This window comes from Simochromis diagramma, unplaced genomic scaffold (genome assembly GCF_900408965.1).
Source record: "Simochromis diagramma unplaced genomic scaffold, fSimDia1.1 OVJJ01000802.1, whole genome shotgun sequence".
Lineage (NCBI taxonomy): Eukaryota > Metazoa > Chordata > Actinopteri > Cichliformes > Cichlidae > Simochromis > Simochromis diagramma.
In genome coordinates this window covers 20,553,431-20,574,027 of record NW_024387492.1, presented here as the reverse complement: position 1 = coordinate 20,574,027, position 20,597 = coordinate 20,553,431, and the positions used below count along the sequence as shown (strand labels likewise).

Genomic DNA, 20,597 nt, shown 5'->3' with positions numbered 1-20,597 from the left:
ACATAGCTGGTCTGGAGGCCAGCTGTGCGGAAAGCAACGGTGGCGACGACGTAGAAAGAGTTCAGGGCACCGGCCATGCAGACGGCAACGGCAGCGACGACGTAGAAACAGTTCAGGGGGCCGGCCGTGCGGACGGCAACGACAGCTCTGGTCCGGGGGCCGGCCACGCGGAAGGCAGTGGCGGCGGTGTCGGAGCAGGTCCGGAGGCCAACCACACTGAAGGCAGTGGCGGCGGTGACAGAGCAGGTCCAGAGGCCGGCCACGCCAAAGGCTGTGGCGGCGACGGCCTCGTTCAGGAGGCTGCCCTTTATGGCGATGACGTCCAACCAAAGGCCTGGAAAGTGGCCGGCAATGTTGAGGAGACGACCACGGAAAAGCCGGCCGTGCTAGGCGTGGACGAGATGGTGGCATGGCAACCACAGGGCCAGACGAGGCAGAAGCTGATACAAGCAAAGCTGAAGCAGAGGCTGGACCAGGCGAAGCTGAAGGCTCGGAGGCTGGACCAGACGAGAATGGAGCTGCAGGCGACGGCGTGGAAGCCGGAGACGGTGGCTGCAGGCGACGGCGTGGAAGCCGGAGACGGTGACGCTGCAGGCGGGGGTGAAGCTCCTGCTGCAGGCAACGGCGTGGATGAAGCTGCTGCTGCAGGTGGCGGTGTGGAAGGTACAGGTGGTGGAGATGGTGGTGGCTGAACGGTCTCGCCAGAACCGTCAGCAGACATGAGGACGTGCTTGCTGGGTCCTCCCAGACCCCCAGCTAACAAGGCAGGAGGCTGGACGGGCTCCTCGGGCCCTCCAGCGGACGAGACAGGAGGCTGGACAGGCTCCTCGGGCCCTCCAGCGGAGACAGGGAAGTGCTGGCCAGGCTCTCCAGAACCCCCAGCGGATGAGGCAGGTGGCGGCGTGGGAGCTGCGGAGTGCTGGATAGATTCATCAGAGCGTCCAGCAGGAGCTGATGTAGAGCCAGAGGGCATAGGGACCCCTGGCTGAATGTGTATAGGACCAGGTGAGTGAGTGTGTAGCTGACTAGGGGACTGAATCGCTACAGGAGACACTGGGAGCTGAGCTACTTGATGCTGTCCTGAAATATGAACTGGTGTGAGAGCTGATGTCTGAGCTGCAGTTTGTAGTGGCAGTTGTGGTGAAGCTGGTGATTGAGTGAATGCCTGAGGAGCAGGAGTATGAACTGGGGACAGCCAGGCAGCTAAGAGAGCTTCTGGCCGGGCAGCTAAGCGAGCTACCTCAGTGGAGCTTTTAAATGACTCGGGAAATGCTGGCTCTTTAGCCTCTAGCGGTCCGGGGTCTGCTGAGGGAGGGCACTCAGACTCTGGGGAGGCCCTGAAGAATGTTTCAATATCTGCAACATTACCACTTGAGGTCTTTAAATGAGTGTCTGTAGTCCAAGAAACAAAACATTTGGTCGCACACTGAACAGTCTCTTGAGGTGGCAGTTCAGAGAATAAAACAGTCTTAATGTTCTCAGAGCTTAGGTTAATTGTCTCTGGGGTGGAAGCCGCAGCTTTAGCTGATTCAGGGATAGCTGATACGGGGTTAACAGGCTCAGATGGAGCAGAAGAAACATAGTCCGTTTTATTGTTATGCCCAGAAAGAGTGCGGGAAGAACTGTCGTGGTTACTCACAGCTGCTGATTGGAGGGGCTGGAGTGCGGCTGTAGCGAGGAATGGTGATGGCGCCGGTGCCGCTTCCTCCTGGAAGTGGGAGTACAGACTGCAGAGGAGAACGGCAATGGCGGAGAGGCAGACTCCTTATCCTGCGACCATATGGCCGCAAGGAAAGAGGCTGGCGAGCGATAGTCAGAGCAGACCGGAGTCAGTAGTTCACTCTGTGGCCACAGCAAGGGGTTGATATCCTGCCGCAGCGATCGCTGTGGTGTAGCAGAAAGCTCCATGTTCGGCTGCTGCTGTGTCGCAGGGAGCTCACACTGCTTCGTGGCGAGCTCCGTCTGCTGCTGCTGTTGCTGCGGAGGCCTCGGAGTGGAGTACTGCAAACGAGCAAAGACTGCTAGCTCCCAAGCTTGAAGCACCTCCTGGGCTTCGTGCAGCTCGTCCATTAAACCCATAAATCCCTTAAGTTGGCGGAGATGTGGATTTCCCTCGAGGATTGTTCCGATAGCATTTAATCCGATCGCCATTGCCTTAGTATCCTTCGTGTGGGAAATTCGCTTTATGAGGCCCATGACGCGGGCGAGATCGCTCTCCCGAGATGAGCCTGCTGGGTCCAGGTTATGGTCACGTCGTTCTGTCATGGTTGGCTGTGTGGCAGGCAGGCAGGAGCGGTGGACCCAAAATGCAGGACTCTTAGGAAACGAGGTTTCAACTGAAAATGCAGCTTTATTGCTGGGACAAAACTTCAACATAAAGTAGTGATGTGTCCTGTGTGTCGAAGCTTCGAATCGTGCGTCGGGTAATCGCAGGGGCGTTTTTCTGAAGCGCGTATCGAGGCTTGCGTTGATTACGTATGCAGTGACGTTCGAGGCCTCGCGGGCAGTCCGTACCACGTGACTGATTCGGGAACTGGTTCACCGGTTCGCGCCAGATTCGAAATAAAATGGGCAGCAAAACACAGCTGATTCCCCCATGAGCACTGTTATAAAGTCACAAGCACATTCACATCACAACTCCCTCCCTTTTTGTTTCCATGTACATTCCTGTGTTAAGCTGCCAATTTATTATACACAAACAGTAATTAAATTAATATAATATAAAATTAGTATAATATTAAATATAACTAATATTTAGAGTTCAGTTATTGGTGTCATGAACAATAGTAATTCCTTTATTCATTCAACTTGAAGTGCCACACACTAGTTTGTGTCATTATTGAGATGTATATAAGCATGATTACGCAGTTACACAATCATCCCAAAAACTGTGTACTGATAGTTTCCACTTTCTCTTTTGTATCAGACATACTGAGACAATATTCGGGATAAATAACCATAAAAAACAATTTATTTATTCAGTTTAGAGGTTTACACATCACATCATTATAATCATTGAGCCCGTTTCACTTGAATTGTCCACTTGATGGCGCAGTAGAGCAAATGAATCATCACAATGCTTCGAACCATGAGTCGACCAGTTGGATGGGAAGCTTCAGTTCATCATGAGGCTTCATCTCACCATCACTAACATAAAGTAAAACTCACAAAAGCAAACAAAACTCTAAACTGAGGTGCAGGAGGACTGGAACTCATGAACACACAGCAAGTTGCGGGTACAACGCAACAGGGAGCACAGGAAAACACAGGGCTTAAATACACAGGGGAGTAATTAGGAAATGGGCAACAGGAGGGAGACACAGCTGGGAGAAATTAGGCTAACGAGACAAGAGAAAGGTAAAACTGAACACATTGACATGAGACATGAACTTTCAGAATAAAACAGGAAACTAACAGACACAGAGAACCAGAACGGACACTGAACTTGGCAGGCAGACTCACGAGCAGACACAGTGACACCATGGACAAACAGAGGGAACACAGGCAGGCATGAAACAACACACTAACACATAGCAAACCTAAACAAAAGACACGGCAGAATAAACAAGAATATAGAAGAATATAAAGAAACACAAAACACAGAGTCCTCAGACTCAGGACCATGACACCATTCATGTCACCTAAAAGGTAAACCTGTTTCTCTATCACCTGTTCAGCTCTGATGATTCAGTAAGGACATCTCCTGGTTTCATCTTCATGTTTCCCTCTCACCAGATAACCAAAGCAATATCATGACCAGCAGCTTTTACAGCCGTGGCTCCAACAAACATCAGCTGATACTAGAAAATAATATTAAATAAATTCTAACAACAGCTGATCAAGTTTAAAGGCGCTTCTGCTGTTTAACGCGACCTCTGCTAGATTTCCTCTTTCTGGCGCAAAGCGGGAGATAAACAAGCAAGAGAGATGGGACTTGCGGCAGAAACGCCGATCAGCTGATCATTGATCAGTTTCATGATTGAAGTAGCAGCAGGAGAGGGAGGGGGGAGAATGAGAGAAGAAGAGGCAGCTGACAGCGTAAAGACCAGGGGCGATTCTAGGATTAGAGCCCAGCCAGGCAAGATAAATCTGTTTGTCAGTCCCTGCATCCTTAAATTTTGTCCCGAGTTCTCTCTGACTGTCACTTTGGTGCATTTAAACCCCTGTTCCTCCCTGTCCTCATCGTCTGTTGTCTTCATCTCCGTTATCAGTCATCATAATTTTACCATCTCTGTGCAAGTCTGCAAATTTCTTTATTAAATCATAAGATTCTTAAATTCAACAAGTCTCTCTGTGCCTGGGTCCTCGTCACAAAACATGACATCACTGTTTTGTACATTTTAACACAATTTAATCCCACATTTGTGAAAGAAAAGCAAAACACTTTTGAAAAGTCTGTAACAAAACCATCAAATCTGATCAAGGTTATTTAAATGCTGCCAAAGAAGAATGAATTGGAATAAAAAAAAAAAATACATATCCTAACCTTAATTACTGGGGGAGAATAATGAATGATACTCATAGTGAGTAAAAAGTAAACTGAGTGCACTTTTTGGACAGAGATTCACTTTTAATGTGTATGTATAATATAATACATAAAAATACACTCCCAAAACAGAATAGGTTATTACAAATAAATTATTACAAAATATTAATAAAAACTATAAAAATGGAGGCAACTTTGCCTGTGGTAGAATGTATACAATGTATGAAAAAATCTTTATTGCGGATACTAATTTTACTAATTTAATAATACTTATTTTGTGTTGTAAGATTTATGAGTTTCATGCTTTCATAGTGGTACTTGCACATTCATTTGCACATTGATGGACTACAATCCTCTACTGTACAAGTAGTGCGGTAGGACAGACAATCACACACACACTCCTCATCGGACGGACTCTATTGCAATACAGCCGTTTTACCTTTTACCCTCTCTCAGATGTAATGAGAGGTAAGTTGGGAGTACTACAATCTCTTTCCATCCCACCTGTTTCAACATGTGTCTCTTTCTCTGTTACATCTTATCTTCAATTTCAAACAGTATCAGAACTGCTCTGTCTTTAAGACTGTCTGCACAATTCACTGAATAGTTCCTCAGATGTTGACTATTTATGTTTGTATTTGATGAGTGATGTTACTTCTTCATTTTCTCTTCTTCATTTTAATGTCACTTACTTTGTTTTGTTGACTTTTTAGCTGCTGCAGACAAATCAGTGGTGTCTATAATGGAAGAAACACAATACAGCAGTGAAGAAAGGCTATACAAATGTGCTTGCACTTTAAACACCATGACATTTAAGACACTATAAACATGCAAATCTTAACCCCTTTTTTATCTACTGCGTTATGCACATTGAGTTTAAGTATAATGATATGTGCTATATAAATAAAATTGCTATGGTCAGTACGTCTGGAAAAGTTACTATATTAATAATGTTTTCCTTACTTGAGGCTAGAAGAAAAGGTTAGCTGAGTAGCTCAGCTTTTCGGCTTCTCAGTATGACAGCTGTATCATTTTACTATGTTCTAACAAATAATGTTTAAGTGTACAAGTGTTTAACAATCTGACAACAACAATGCAGCTCGTGGCCTTGTCTATATGGAAATTTGATATAAGGTCAACAAATACAAATATAGATCTTGTTCTTTATTTACATTCCAGAGAATAGTTTAGTCAGTAAACAGTATTTAAGTGTTGATTGCAAATAAGAGCAGGTTAGGCTGAGACAGTCATGGCCCGCTTCATCCAACCGGTCTAAAAGGAAACGTGGTCCTTAGCAACACCGCTCATCAATCTCATCACAGCAGCAGCTCAGCAACCAATTCAGCGTTAGCCTTCCCACCCAGGTCAACCGACATCAGGACCACTCCTATGCTAGGGCACGGCATGTCCCAACATCTGTCCCTAAGTCTAGGGTGAGGGAAGTTGAGTGCCCTGCCCCCACCTGAGCCACGGCAAATAGGTGAACATCGTGCACAGCCCTGGCCTCAGCCAGATGTTTACAGATGTGTTAGAACAGCTGCATGGAGGACACATATGAACACAAACAGGTGCCATGTGGTTTCATGTGGTTAAATTCAAGGAAACATGCAAGAAATGAATTACAACAAAAGCATAAAACAGCTAGATAAATGAGGCAAACAATATAGGAAAGTGGAACTGGCTGCAGGTGTATGTGCAGGAGAGCAAATTGTAAAACTGGGGTCAGGGATCTGTAGTACAACATGTGATTATAGAACTTCAAGTTTAACCAGTCTTAATATATTGATATGTTTCTAAAGCACTGTACATAGGACTTATTATTCTTTACTTGCTTTCAGAGCATCTAATATTATAATGGATGCAGCTGAAAGAATAAGAGGAAAACCATCCTACGAACATCTAAACATATTATTTTGGTGAAATTTGCAATTGTGCTTAAACCATATCCATACAGTGCTTTTTTTTTAATACTGAAGTAATTTTTCTATTACTTACACTCATCTACTGCTTTGGCTGCAGCTGTGATTTTTTCAGCCTCTATCATGTGTTTAACATCTGATTTTTTTCTAACGTTGTATTTTCATACTACTTACAAATTCATCTTCATTAAAAATGCAGCATCACTCCCTGTGCAGTTTGCAACTGGTTACGTGCTGCCAGTACTGCCTATTTCATGTCAGCAGTTGGAGAATCTTGGTTCATTCATTGAGTCGATACCCACCTTGATATGACCAGTTAACCCAGTTACTGACTTTGGGATGTTGAAACCATAAACCGAACTATAAATTTATAAAGACAAAAACAAAACAAAACAAAAAAATGTCTTACTTTCTTCTGTACATGGCCCATGTTATGCTTTTGTGGTAAACAAGGGACTGGGTATATCCTTACACACTGAGGTCCCCTAGTGGCTGAAAGGAGCTATACAAGAAATAAATGTAAAAAAATAAAAAATATATTTGTTCTTCATCTTTACCTTTAAAAGAAAGGGAAGAAAAGTATTCAAAATGAATATTTGTACATTTTATTTACAACTTACATAATAGCATTATTCACAGCTCATTAAGAATCTCATTAAACCCAAAGTGAACTTCTTAGTGCAAGATGTGACTGTAATTAAATTCAAAAAGAAAAAGAAAAGAAATATTTAATTAGACTAAAGGGAGAACACTTTCGAGAATGAAGTTGAAATAACATTTTGAAAAAAAGTCTAAATACAACATTGAGATTAAAGCTGTTGTTTGAAGACAAATAACTGCCACAAATACTATACCCTCTACAAAATGCATTGTGTGGATGAGTTGGTGAAATCATACTTCAGAAGGAAATTATTTCTCTAACTCTAAGCACGTAAAAGCAGCATGGTGATAGCATAAGGACGTTGAAGAGAAAGCTGCATCTGGCCCGAAGGTCAAATGTGCAGTAAAGAGGCTGTATTGTGTATCACAAGACACAATAAGATAGCTGATCAGGTTGTTTCACTAATTCATAACAAGACATTTTGTAGAGGGTATAGTAGTTGTGGATGGTATAGTGGTGTGATGATAATTTCCATGGCGATGCTCAGTGAAGTCTGACAGAAACAGCAGAGTCTCCAGTGGTTTCATAGTGTATTGCAACTTCATCTTTATCCTTATTATAGGACACCTATGAAAAATAAATAGGTCAATAAGTCAATAAATAAATAAAAATGATCAGATTGGTCTTTCTAATTGTCTATGATTTCTATTATAACCCTTTAATTTTGATTTAATTAAAGTTTAACTTATAATGTTAGCTTATCATGTGTGTGTGTGTGTGTGTGTGTGTGTGTGTGTGTGTGTGTGTGTGTGCATCCACTTGTGCTCTTTAGATTTTTTTTCTGTGTTGTTTTCCTGTCAGTCTGTAGTGTAGTGTAGCCTGTTACAGCAGCTATTGGTTCTACCTTAACAACTGCACCCATCCACTTTACAAGACCAAACTTTCAAGTGTGTGTTTTTAAGGTGGTCTAATCTCCAGTCATGACCTTTTCTATCTGAAGAGATATATGTGAATATTAAATTACTGAGTTTTCCACGTACTGTTGCTTGAACCATCTGTGTTTTGTTCCCTAAAAAACAGAAAAAAAGAATTAAATTCTATTTTGATTATTATTAAGAATTGAGATCTTTTAAAACATCTCATAATTAAACATACCTTTAGTTCTGGCCCATATGTTGACCATTACCACAGCTGTTATAAGTGCTGCTAAACCTACAAGGATGATAATGGACCTTGAAGAGGATGAAGCTGCAAAGAGAATAAAACCATGATATTGTTTACTTCCAGCTAACAATTTTGCTGGACTTCATTTTAATAAAAACTGACATCCTATTTACCTTGTGAGAATGTTTTTCAACACTCTGAAAATCGTTGCCTTTGTTGACTATATCTTACTTATATCTTACGTTTTAGACAATTTGGTTTGAATTTGACTATCTCAAATCTGGGAATAGATAATGTGTAATATATCCATAAACTGGTTTTATTATTTTGTGCTTCTCATCAAACTGTTCAGGTTTTATTTATGTTCTTCCTTTATATTTTTTTCAAGGTCAGAATTGTTCGTTATTATACTAAATTTAGGAACTCCAATAATGAAAAGGTGTTTTTTATTTCAGAGAATTACACTGAGAATTACATCTCCTTGGAATTGTTAGTCTGCTTGCCTATCGATCTTGCTTATAGATATTTTGTACTGACAGAAGATGGCACTAAACATGTTTTCAAAATCTTAACTTTAAGCTCTTATTTCATAAAACCAGCTAGTCTTTATACCTGAAGTGTTCCATGTCCACTTTAAAGCTGAGTGTCTGGCAGACCCTGAACTTCAACAGGTAACAACAGCAGTGAATAGGAGTCAGGCTCCAGCCTCCGTTTCTACCTGTTCATGTTTCTACAGTCGAATCACAGTGACAATTGCTTGGTTCTGGTTTTCATCTTTGCTTTGTGCTTTCGGTTCTTTGTTCATACCTAAATGCTAAAAGAAAGATCATAAATAAATGGCCTGTATTTGTATAGCACTTTACTAATCCCCAAGGACCCCAAAGCGCTTTACACAACCAGTCATCCACCCATTCACACACTGGTGATGGCAAGCTAGGTTGTAGCCACAGCCACCCTGGGGCGCACTGACAGAGGCGAGGCTGCCGGACACTGGCGTCACCGGGCCCTGTGACCACCACCAGTATGCAACGGGTGAAGTGTCTTGCTCAAGGACACAACAACTGAGACTGTTCAAGCCGGGGCTCGAACCGGCAACCTTCCGACTACAAGGTGAACTCCCAACTCTTGAGCCACGAAGTGTATCATTGATGCATAAGAAAGAGAATCCACTCAACAGATAATCTTAATGTAACCATGATAACTGTTATGTTTCAATTTCTGTTCTAATGAAAAGGGAATCTGAGTAGAGGATAGTTTGAAGTAAATACTCACTGGAGAGAACTGAAAGATCAAAATCTTGAGTTGGTTTTACTGCTGATGTGCAATGTTTGTAGCGGTAACGACCAACATCCTCGACTGTGAGCTTCTTTATAAGCAGAGAACAGTTTGTTGTAACACTCAGTCTGTCTGATTTAGTTTTGGCCTCTTCACCAATCTGCCCAAGTGTGATCAGCTCTACTGCTGGTTGATCTTTTGAGAAAAAGGTCCATGTAGTCTTGTCACATTTATTCTGGTCATCGATCACATTCAGACAAGGCAGAATGACATCATCCCCAACTCTCTTTATAATGGATATTACATTTCCAGATACTATTGAGAAAATTGAAGAGAAATTTAAAACACACTTATTACAAATCAGATCTTTTTTTAAACCATCAGATTAAATATGATTTTATATCCAACAGAAGTTTATCAATGTATCTCACACTCAATTAAAACAACAGAGCCCATTTAGTTGCCATAATACATAAATGAACATATTATTGCTAAAGATATATTTTATTGCCATTAAAATGAGTTCTGTATCCTTACCTACAACCTGAAATATCAGGATCAGCCATGACGATATTTTATTCCATCTAAGTTTAACCATTGTTCCACCACTCGCCACTCTCAGCTTCTCTGAACTGGTTCCTCTTAAAGACTATTTGTAGTTTTTGTAATTTGTAATTAGTGAGTCACTTCCTCATTGTTACCTCAGAGATTTTAGTTTTGTTTTTTTTTTTCTCACGTTTTTGCTGATTTAAATGCTTACATTTAATTTTATAATCCCTCACCAAGGACTCACCAGATAAACGTGACTGGGAAGTTGAATGTGTGACTATTGGAAAATTGATTTTTTTTTCTTTAATGTACAGTATATTTATAAATAAATTAGCAAAAAGGAAGCACATAAGAGCAGACAGTTAGTTATTCACTGCTATGAGAAAGAAGGTATATCATACCATTTCTTGTTCCTCATTACAGCTCTTTGGCAACCTTTCTAAGAATGAAAGGGGAAGTGTTTTCGGTGAGAATGTGGTGAGAAAGGTCTAATAATCACCACACAAACACGGAACATAAAATGGTTAAGACACTGATGAACTGGCTGACGATTAGGCAAGTAAGGCAAGTATCTTCAGTATTACTACAGTATATAAATTAAATGTCTTTTTTCCCCCCATAAAATATACATTTGTACAAAAACAACTTATATTCCCACATCAGGTGATTGTTTAATGCTGTCTGAGATGGATTTAAATGGCCTGCATTTGTATAGCGCTTTACTCAGTCCCTAAGGACCCCAAAGCGCTTCACACTACATTCAGTCATTCACCCATTCACACACACATTCACACACTGGTGATGGCAAGCTACATTGTAGCCACAGCTGCCCTGGGGCGCACTGACAGAGGCGAGGCTGCCGGACACTGGCGCCACCGGGCCCTCTGACCACCACCAGTAGGCAAACATGGGGTTAGTATCTTGCCCAAGGACATTTGGCATGTAGCCAGGAGGCAGCCTGGGATCGCACTGACCTTCTGATTAGTGGCTGACCTGCTCTGCCACCTGAGCTACAGCCATTAGGATTTAAATTTATACTATATTAAATTAACTGTATTATATTATAGAGTATTAAAATAGATGGTTTATGGTCATTTTATTAATATTTGAGATTTCTTTGTCCAGTATGACATGTTGCTCCCACCTGATAAAATAGGAATTTAATAATAAACAGAAGACAGTAATTTGATTTAATTTACCTAAATGTATCAGAAACTCTAATAGACAACCTAGGCAATCCCCTTACCCCTTTGTGATGCTGTAATGTAATTATTAATCTAGTTAGCACCAGTAAAGGTCACCATTCAGGTGGATCCACGGTTGGTGTGGCTCATCTTGTTCACAGGACTTGTTCACCAGATACAGTGCCTCAAACCCAAAATAATGCAGATACTGTAATTTAAAAACGATGAAACTAGTTTATGGCTTTAGGAATAAGACTTTAGCGATAAAATAATGATATAGGGTAGATATATTCAGATATCAATCTGTGCTTAATGGGCTTTTCTCTTTCGTTCCATGCTTATAAAGTTGCACCTGTATTACACTTTAGAAAGGCGGAATTTGATTTGGGTTTGTGGTAGCCTAGTTGAATATGATGTTAGTTTGTATCATAAGCTGAGATAAAGGTCACTCTGAAGACTGATGAGCATTGTCAACAGGTTTACTGACATTCAAAAGGGTAAAACTAAAAACAAGACAAAAAATACAGTCATGATCTATATATGTGCAGCATAATATGCATTCATATATCACCCTGCTACTACATAGCATATGTAATATGTATAATTATGTAAACTTTTCAAACTACTACTGATGCTATCCCAGACGACCTCCAAAATCGCAGGTAGCTTAACAAAAGGACTAGCTTTACAGCCAAATACTGCATTAGCGGACAACATATTGTACAAAAACAAAGTTGTAACTTATACTGTAAGTACATACCAGCGATACAACCACAAACAGAAGATGTGGGCAGTGTTTTCTCCAACAGGACACCATAAACTGTGTGCCGATTAGTGATGTGCGGATCGATCCTGAAATATCGATTCCTCCGATACCAATCATTTATGAATCAATTCTCACATTAAAATATCGATATTTTAGTAATTTAGAGTAAATTTGTAGTTCATCATTAACAGCAACACAGTGGAAAGAAACTATAACATTCGGATTGTCTACATTCAAAGGAACTACTTCCTCTTCCACCTTTCATAGTCATGTGCGAAATATGGCTGTATAAATGTCTCGCAGCCCCTTGACGTGCGCACTCACAACAATGGCTGAGCGTAATTGGAGTCATGTGCGGACTTATTTTACCTCCACAAACAGCTGAGCCGTGGTTTGCGATACATGTGGCAAAAAAGTGCTCCAAGAGTGAGGTGTTGTGGCCATACTAGGGAGACATTCAAAAGGGCTGTTGGGGGGGGGGGGATAAATACATTTTACAGGGTTTATTTATCGGATAAAATACGTTAAATGTCACCGTTATTATTGGCCGGCCCGGAAACAGCGATGGTGTCCAAATTCAGAGGCTGCTTCCACCTGAGGACCCGGCCTTCGCGGACTAAAGAAAGCCGGGTAGTACGTCACAGGCTCCCTCGGTGGAGTGAAACTCTGCTGTCTGCTCCATGCTATCTAAAATATAACCGGGCGCTGTTTAACCCAAGTAGCGAAAGACCGCGGGGGTTTAAAGACGATGTGTCGGTTTACACAGCTACATTCTCACTTGAAAATATGTTAATAGTTTTTTTGCGACCCAGAAAGAGAAATAAGAGTAATATTAAAACTAAGTGGCTGGGCCACACAATGAATTCTGCGATATGCTTTTTCAATTTTGTTGTCCAGGTGAAAAATTGGGAGAAATTCGGGAGAATGGTGGCTCCGGGAGATTTTCGGGAGAGGCACTGAAATTCTGTATTCTCACAGAAAAATCGGGAGGTTTGGCATGTATGGTTGTGGCAACACCACTAACCTTGTCAAACACCTCAGAGTAAATCATATCACAGAATATGACGAGCGTATGTTGAGGTGAACTGAAGAGGAGGACAGGGACAGGTGCTGCTAGGGCGAGACAGACGTCTCTCACGGAGTCCTTTAGTGCTGCAGGCAGGCAAGGTGTTCAAATAGCGCACAACTTCAGTTTTTTTATTTCTATATGATGAACTCTGCATTATTAAGTGATAAGAACAAGTAATCTGATGTCCTGTAATCATTATGATGCTATAATTTGAGATACAATAAATAAAATAAGTTTTTGTACAGAGTATCGGTATCGGATCAGTATCGTCGATACCACCCTGAATATTACTTGGTATCGGATCGGAAAGGAAATCAGTGGTATCGCACATCACTAGTGCCGAAATGTTTCCCTTCTTTTTGCTTACTCGCTTTTCTTGACTGAGCCGACTTCCTGTTCAATAAAGTTTTTCAAAATAAAGCCGTTTCTAAAGTGCATTACTTGGAGCAACCACAGAGGGTGCTGCAAACACATAATGAATAATAAACTGACTCAGAATGATATTTTAGTGATACAACATTTCACAACTTTTAGTGATAACAGAACAGTATCACTTTTGGTCCCAATGAACAGTAATACTGCTCACTGGCGTTTTTCTTTCTTTCTTTCTTTTTTTGCTAAACTCTTTAGACAGATAAATAAATATACATATAAAACATTGCATTTATTAATCATTTGAGTTAATAAAACATTAAAACTTATATGAATTCAGTTTTCATATTTCGAAAGTATTTGCAAATGTCTAGGCCAAGTGAAATCACAATGCCATGCAATGATAACACAAGCTCTGCTTAATTATTTTAGGAGGATTTTTTTTTCTTTCACAAGAATAGACATTTGTTCAAAATAACTAGTAAGGTTCAGCTGTTCAGCTTTTTCCTTCCCACTGTTGCCAAAGTGCTTGCTCATAGGGGGTCATATGATTGTTGGGTTTTTTTCTCTGTATCTATGAAGCGCCTTGAGGCGACTTATGTTGTGATTTGGCGCTATATAAATAAAATTGAATTGAAATTGAATATTTGGAAGGATTTGTTACATTGGTAAAATGGGCAAAATTTGAGATTTTGTATCTTCACCAGCGCACATCCCAGTATCCTTCTGAATTCATAAAAGGAATGAAGTAAAGTATGGTCTGCAGATTCTGACTGCCCTTGGTCATATGTATAGACTTTTTAATTTTCAGGTCATACTGTAATGTATTATGTTAACACCATCAGTCAGTGTCTTTTATTCTATTGCTGGACTAATATTCATTGAAATAGGAACTAAAGGGCAGAAGTGTGCTTCTTTGCAGCCTTGGCTGGTAAGTTCACACTTCAACCTCGTCTCAAAATATGGTCGTTTATTACTCCAAAAACCACACACAGTGACTAAAACTAATGTGTGTGTGTGAATATGATAAAATATTTATAGTTAAATGAGTAATGATGCCATGATGATGTGATAGTTCCTTATTCTGGTAAAAGTTGCCACAATAGTCTTGCAATTTCCCTTATGTCCCATTTTCACAAAAATAACTCCACCTGTAATGAATACTCAAACAATATAGTAGGGGTTACCAATTTTTTTAATTGCATTTTAAATTTTTGATATGAAAGACTTTATAAAATAAACGCCTTTTATTCTCAAATTGTGGCATGGACAAATTTTTATGCTTATTCTTATAAATGGAATGAAATGATTTTAAAACACTGCAATGAAATGGGCAGTTTTTCTTGCTACATTAATACAATTTTCCATTCAAGCGACGTCACAGAGGTCAAAGAAAAAGATCCAGCAACTGCCTGCATCCATGAAAATTAATTAAGTTAAAAAAGTGAGAAAAAAAAAAACTTATGGTACATAATCATAAGATGACCTGTATTAACTTTAACACATACTTCACTCCTGGTAAACAATCATGTGTGTAAGAAACACAAATACAGGTAAGAGGTACATGGCATGAGCATGTGAGTGAAAATCAAGTCCCCTTTAGGAAAAAAAGAAGTCATACAAAAAGAAAGAAAAAAAAAACAAACAAAAAAACTTGACTTTGTCCAAGTGAGCCTTAAACATCTGTAAAAAGTTAAAGTGTGGAAACATTGTGATGTGTGTGTACAACAGCGATTTCTCCTTCATGTCCTTGCTTTCACTGAAAAAGCTAAACTTTAAAAATTAATCTCTTTTCAACTTACTTTGTTCTTTTTTTTTCTATTCAGCAAATAACACATAGCACATAAACATTGCTGTGACTCCGTTCTCTCCTCATTTAGACATCCTCACTTACTGCATGTTTACCTGCCTCTATTACCACATAATAGCACAAATCAATCATTCCCAGTGTCTGAGGCAGCAGGAATGACCAATTCATCCATGGATAAAATGTCTGATAGTAGCTCAACATCCAATTTACAATTTTCCAAATTCAAAAGCGAAACAATAAAATGTCTTTAGAAGATTTCAGGAGGTGGAAACAACAAATGCTTGGGGATTTTTTTTTTTTTTTTTTTTTTCAATATAGTGACTTCAAAACAAATTATTTAATCAACTCACTCTAATCCTGGCATTTCATATAAAAATGAGGACAGCTGAGTTACTGATTCATTATAACAAAATTTTACATCACTGATTGTCAAAAAACAAAAAACAACTGAAAATTGTTATTTTAATTTTACTGCCATGAAGTCCCTGAAACATTAATGTGTAGATGTACTTCAGATACTGTTTTGTAAACAGTTTTCTGGTGTGGGGACAAAAAAAAAAAAAAAAAAAAATTAAGAAGAACAAAAAAGAAAAAAGGCTAAGTGCTCAGTGGACACAAAGAAAAAGCAAACTTAAAGTGTACACACTTTTTATATCAGTGCAATAAATTTAAAAAAAGAAAAGAAAAGAAAAAGCACTTGGTGTGGATGCAGGATACTGGCTTTCTGCAGCAGCTGGTTTGTGCGACTTTTCACATCGTCGTCATTATCTTGCTTTCACTGAGGGTTCAACAGCCCCGTCAGCATCACAGTCCCTGATTTGACTCTCGACTCTCCACCAGCTGGACCCGTGTTGAGGGAAGGGAAAGAACTTCAGCTAGCAGCTGTAACTTAAGGTCATGCCTTTTCTTTTTTTCCCCCCCCATTTTTGATTAGTCCACTTTCCAAGCCTTTTGAAAGGTACACAGCCAGAACGTGGAAGTCCTTTCCTGTGCTCTAAGCTGGCTGGTGAATTCATCAAAGTGGCTGGTCAAGCTTTGGAACATCAAAACAAGGTGTCCTGCCCTTCCTGATTGCTCTTACTGATTTACACTGAAAACAGTCTCTTACATCCACTGTGCCTCATGCTGATGAAGCTGTAACAAAGTGCCTCAGTTCGCAGGGGGACTATTTTTTTCTCTTTTCTGGAAAAACCTCAGTAACAAAACTAGAATCTCAGTTAAAATAACAAGAAAATATACACAAATGTGTGTTTACAATAGATTATGTACATTTACACAAGTGCTTTAAAAAGTCAAACACATGGCTGCCATTTCCAAAGTGTTCACAAAGAAAGTGCCATCATCACTTTGCATGACGTAAACATCAGACACTGATTGTTTTGCTGCTGGAGGCGACTTCAGATCACTTTTGCACAATCTCACTAACTGAGTGACAAAAAACCTTTCAGTCATTTATCAGCTTACCAGAAGTCAGGAAGTATCTGATAAACATCTGACATACACAGCATGTCAGTCAGATTTCCAGCAACAACACAACGTGCACAAAATGTTCACAAATGCAGGCAGCATGTTGGCTAATGGGAAATTGTACTACAGTGAATAAAACTCCCTACATTGTACTGCAGTGTGTTAAAAGGGCCAAACTACATTTAACTTTCCATTTTAATTTTCCAATTGTGGGTATTAAAGGTTAATCGCATATCAGACACTATAGGTCAGCTCTGATTTGAAACTCCAAATTGTGGTCATGATGCATCCTGAACCTTCAGCAGTGACTTCAAATGAACAGTCATTTGCTCCCGGCTTTGGTTGCTCTTAATAGGCTCATCTTCTCCGACCCAGTGGCTGGGCGGTTTCGGTAAGACACTGGGTGAGGGTGGCTCACTGAACTTAGCTCCAGCATAGACCTTCTCACCATCTTTGAGGTATTCAGGTGCAGCTTCAGCAGGCAGTGCATTCACAATCTTTACGTTGTTGGAGGGGTGGAGGGGCTTTTTCTGCTCTTGAGCCTGATGGACGGAGGTGGGTTTATTAGGTGTGCTGTTATCTTTCTTCTTTGTGGGGTGAGCCACACCAGGTGTTTGGCTCTGCTTGGGCTTGTGGCTCCTGGTGTTCACATTATGGTTGGTCTGATCATGCTTAGGCAGGCTGCGGTTAGCTTGACCCCCTGGTTGTGCAGCCCCTCGCTCCAATCTGCCACCTTTAAATTTCAGCAGCTGCAAAACACAAAGTTTGAAATAAAACTGGATTAATATTCATTGAAATTTAAACTAAATGGCAGACGTCTGCTTCTTTGCAGACTTGGCTAGTAACTGACACTTCACCCTCTTGTCTAAATATGGTCATTTATTACTCCAAAACACACACGCACATCTCAGTGACCAAAATGTTAACACTGTGGTTAACTGATGTCATCGTGATGTCACAGTGGCTGTCTTATTAATCATAGTGTAGGGACCACAGTAGGGGATGTTTTTGACCTTACAAAAACATTTCCAGAGTGAGGTTGCTTGTAAAATGTGGGTTAAATGCATAGTTGGAAGCTCAAAATTTCAGCATAGATGCGTTTAGATAAAATCTTGGGTTTTAAAGGTTCTTTCGGCATCTTGGCTCAAGCTAAACAAAAACAAGAATTTGGAGACGTGATGAATAGGAAATAAGTGCAACATGGCTAACCATTTAATCACTTTTGTCCCCGCTCCCCCCTCCCCTCCAATCAGCCTTAGGAGCCAAAATTATCACTTAATTTAAATAGCATTTAATCAATTACTGAATGCTACAATCATAAAATCTGGAAACATTTGGCTTTGAAAACAAAATACAGCGGAACCCCGACTTACGAAATTAATTCGTTGCAGAGGGTCTTTCGTAAGTCAAAATTTTCGTAAGTCGAAGCACCTTTTTCCATCGCCTTTTGAGTGAGGCGATGCTGGCTGAAGACGAAGTTCTTGGTGGAGGAGGAGGTGGCGGAGGTTGAAGAAAGCATACGTATGCATGCATACATACGTGTACATGTACATAACATTATGGAATTTAATTTAATTTTTTTTAAATGTTCTATTTTATCTATTTCGTTACGCGGGCATTTTGCCGTACCACGGGCAGAAATATTGTTGTTAAGTGCCTTCGTAACTTGAATTTTTTGTTAAATGGGGTCTTCCTAAGCCGGGGTTCCACTGTAATGTATATAAAAAAAGTCGCACATTATCATCTTTTAGGTTTATGTGGTAAAGCTGATGTCAAAAAGTTGCTTATTTCTACCACCGGTATTTACACATCAACATTATGAGTCATTTGGACTCATCTGTGTGTACAATTATAACTTTTCTGCTTGAACAGTTTTTCTCTCACAGCTGCTGAGACAAACACACAGCCTGTAGTTTAGGTTTCACTTTTGGAGAAACTGACTTACTCGTCGACGCTTCAAACCTTCCTCATTTGTTATTATCTTCTGTGCTTGCATATCCAAATTCCCATCTGTTTATGCAGGCATGGTAATGTCTAAAGGAACGAATTTATTGACACCAATGTTTTGCGTAAAAATCCAGTTGTTGACTGTTACAGACTCCTGATTTTTTTTTTTTTTTTTTGGGGGGGGGGGTTACATTTCACTATCAGAGTATAACCACAGTGTAGAAACAGAGTTTATACCCAAAGAAAAAAAGGAAAAGAAATACAAAAGACTCGGGTGTGTTGAAGACCCGCTGCCAGTTAGATGATGTCATTATTTTGTAATAACCTGATAAGCTTGGGGGCGTAGTATTGCGATAGACTGAACAGTTTCATACTTGTTTTCACCCACCCCGTCAAATCGCTACACACAGCAACACCCTGTTTTCTGATATTCTTAAACATGCAGGTTTTCTCCTGACTCAAAACAAGCCATTTAACCACAACTGATCCGCTTTGATAGTTTGTGTTACTATAAGTAACAGAAACAATTTAGCTTGAGTAAAACGAAAGATCCAGTTTGAAGGAAAATATGATTAAAACTGTTGCTAATACAGTCCAGGTGATTTTCCTTTGGTGGAGGCCCAAACAAAACTTAGGCAGGAACCAAACATTTTTAATAAGCAGGAACAACATTGCACATTTATAATAACGCCAAAAAGTCAGTCTGTTAAAGCAATACACTTCCTATACCAAAAACATGTTTTCATTGTCTTTTTTGTGGACTCTCCCTTCTGCATTTATCTGACAGACAAGCCTGCCATCCATGCGTAATTGGGAACATTTTTTCCTCGCTAATCAGCGGGTGAAAGAGGAACAAAGACTCGACTCACGTCACCTTCAGGAGAAAGAGTGGTAACTGCGTCAGTTAAAAGCGCCTCAGGCACAACAACTGGGTTTCAGCCCAATTAGTTTTGTATGGGTATCTTTACGTGTACTTTTACATGAGTCTGCATGTACTTCTACACAAATACTTTAATATACACATGGCTGTAGACACTGAATTTTCATTAAATGTTTGGATTATAAAATATAATGAAGAACCAATTTTACCAAATTTAACAGTATGCCAGAGAGAGAAAGAAAAGCATATGCACACTTGTAACAAACCTTAAAATAAAATATATTAAAGCTTATTAGACGTTTTGTACTTTCTGAAGGCAACCGATATGATCATACACTTTGTGGATCATAGTTTATTTTCCCATTATGGTTTTAATGGTCTTTGTTCAACTTGCTACAGGTTTACTTGTCAGTTCAGCACCAAGCCCGTGCAGAGCTGCAGTGCAGCTGTAATCTGTACCTCTTTCCTGGCTCCATGTTTGAGGGGATGGAGGGTGAGCACGGTCTCACCGGGCTCGGTTCCGACCTGAGATGCGGGTCTGTGACCAGTCGAGGCCGTCAGGGTGTTGTTGTTGCTGTGGTGGTGGTGGTGGTCCGACAGGCGGCTGTTGGGGCAGTTTCTCGGGGGTTTGTGGTGGTGCAGCGGCGCTGCGTTCCGCAGCTTCCTTCCGCCTTTCTTCAGCAGAACCTGCTTCGTTTTGTTCGTCACATCGCTGCTGGAAATCAGCGATATCGGGTTGTTATTTTCGACGTTGCCGATGTTGGCTTCATCGCCATAAGCGGTAGATCCGTCCAACATGTCTCTGAAGTGGCGAAAACATAAACAGGCTGTCTAATTCCTCCGCGGCTGTTGTTTTAGCTAACAACGTCACAGGCTAACAGTTAGCTACCAATTAGCTAAGTGGATAATTCGCTTTCCTTTTTTCGAGCTGCCCTCACACAGAAAACGAATTTAACGTTAAAGTATATCAACGGAAGCTCCAGTGTGGAAACTTAAAAGATTTTTTTTCAGTTATTGCTGCCGCTAAACAATGGATGACGCGTCGTGCAAAATGAGCCTGTCAAAGCAGAAGTGGCAGAGAGCTTAAATTACCCATAATAAAATACGT

General features: G+C 40.4%; 1 protein-coding gene and 1 long non-coding RNA gene across 3 annotated transcripts; both read right to left on the bottom strand.

Moving 5' to 3' along the window:
* Positions 1 to 5,691: 5,691 nt before the first annotated feature.
* On the bottom strand, positions 5,692 to 9,470 carry LOC120725336. Of its 2 annotated transcripts, XR_005694096.1 has the most exons (4): positions 8,783 to 9,470; positions 8,162 to 8,254; positions 8,047 to 8,075; positions 5,692 to 7,633 (listed from the first exon to the last, which is right to left on the bottom strand). It is a non-coding gene; the product is annotated as an uncharacterized LOC120725336 (long non-coding RNA). The 2 variants fall into 2 exon arrangements; XR_005694095.1 differs by lacking the exon at positions 8,783 to 9,470 and having other exon boundaries at positions 8,162 to 8,766.
* A 5,734-nt stretch (positions 9,471 to 15,204) lies between these two features.
* Positions 15,205 to 20,597, bottom strand: pnrc1 (proline-rich nuclear receptor coactivator 1). Its single transcript, XM_040017824.1, has 2 exons — positions 19,949 to 20,597; positions 15,205 to 17,411 (listed from the first exon to the last, which is right to left on the bottom strand). Exons 1-2 carry the CDS (start codon positions 20,285 to 20,287, stop codon positions 16,941 to 16,943), a joined length of 810 nt encoding a protein of 269 aa, XP_039873758.1. The 5' UTR covers positions 20,288 to 20,597; the 3' UTR covers positions 15,205 to 16,940.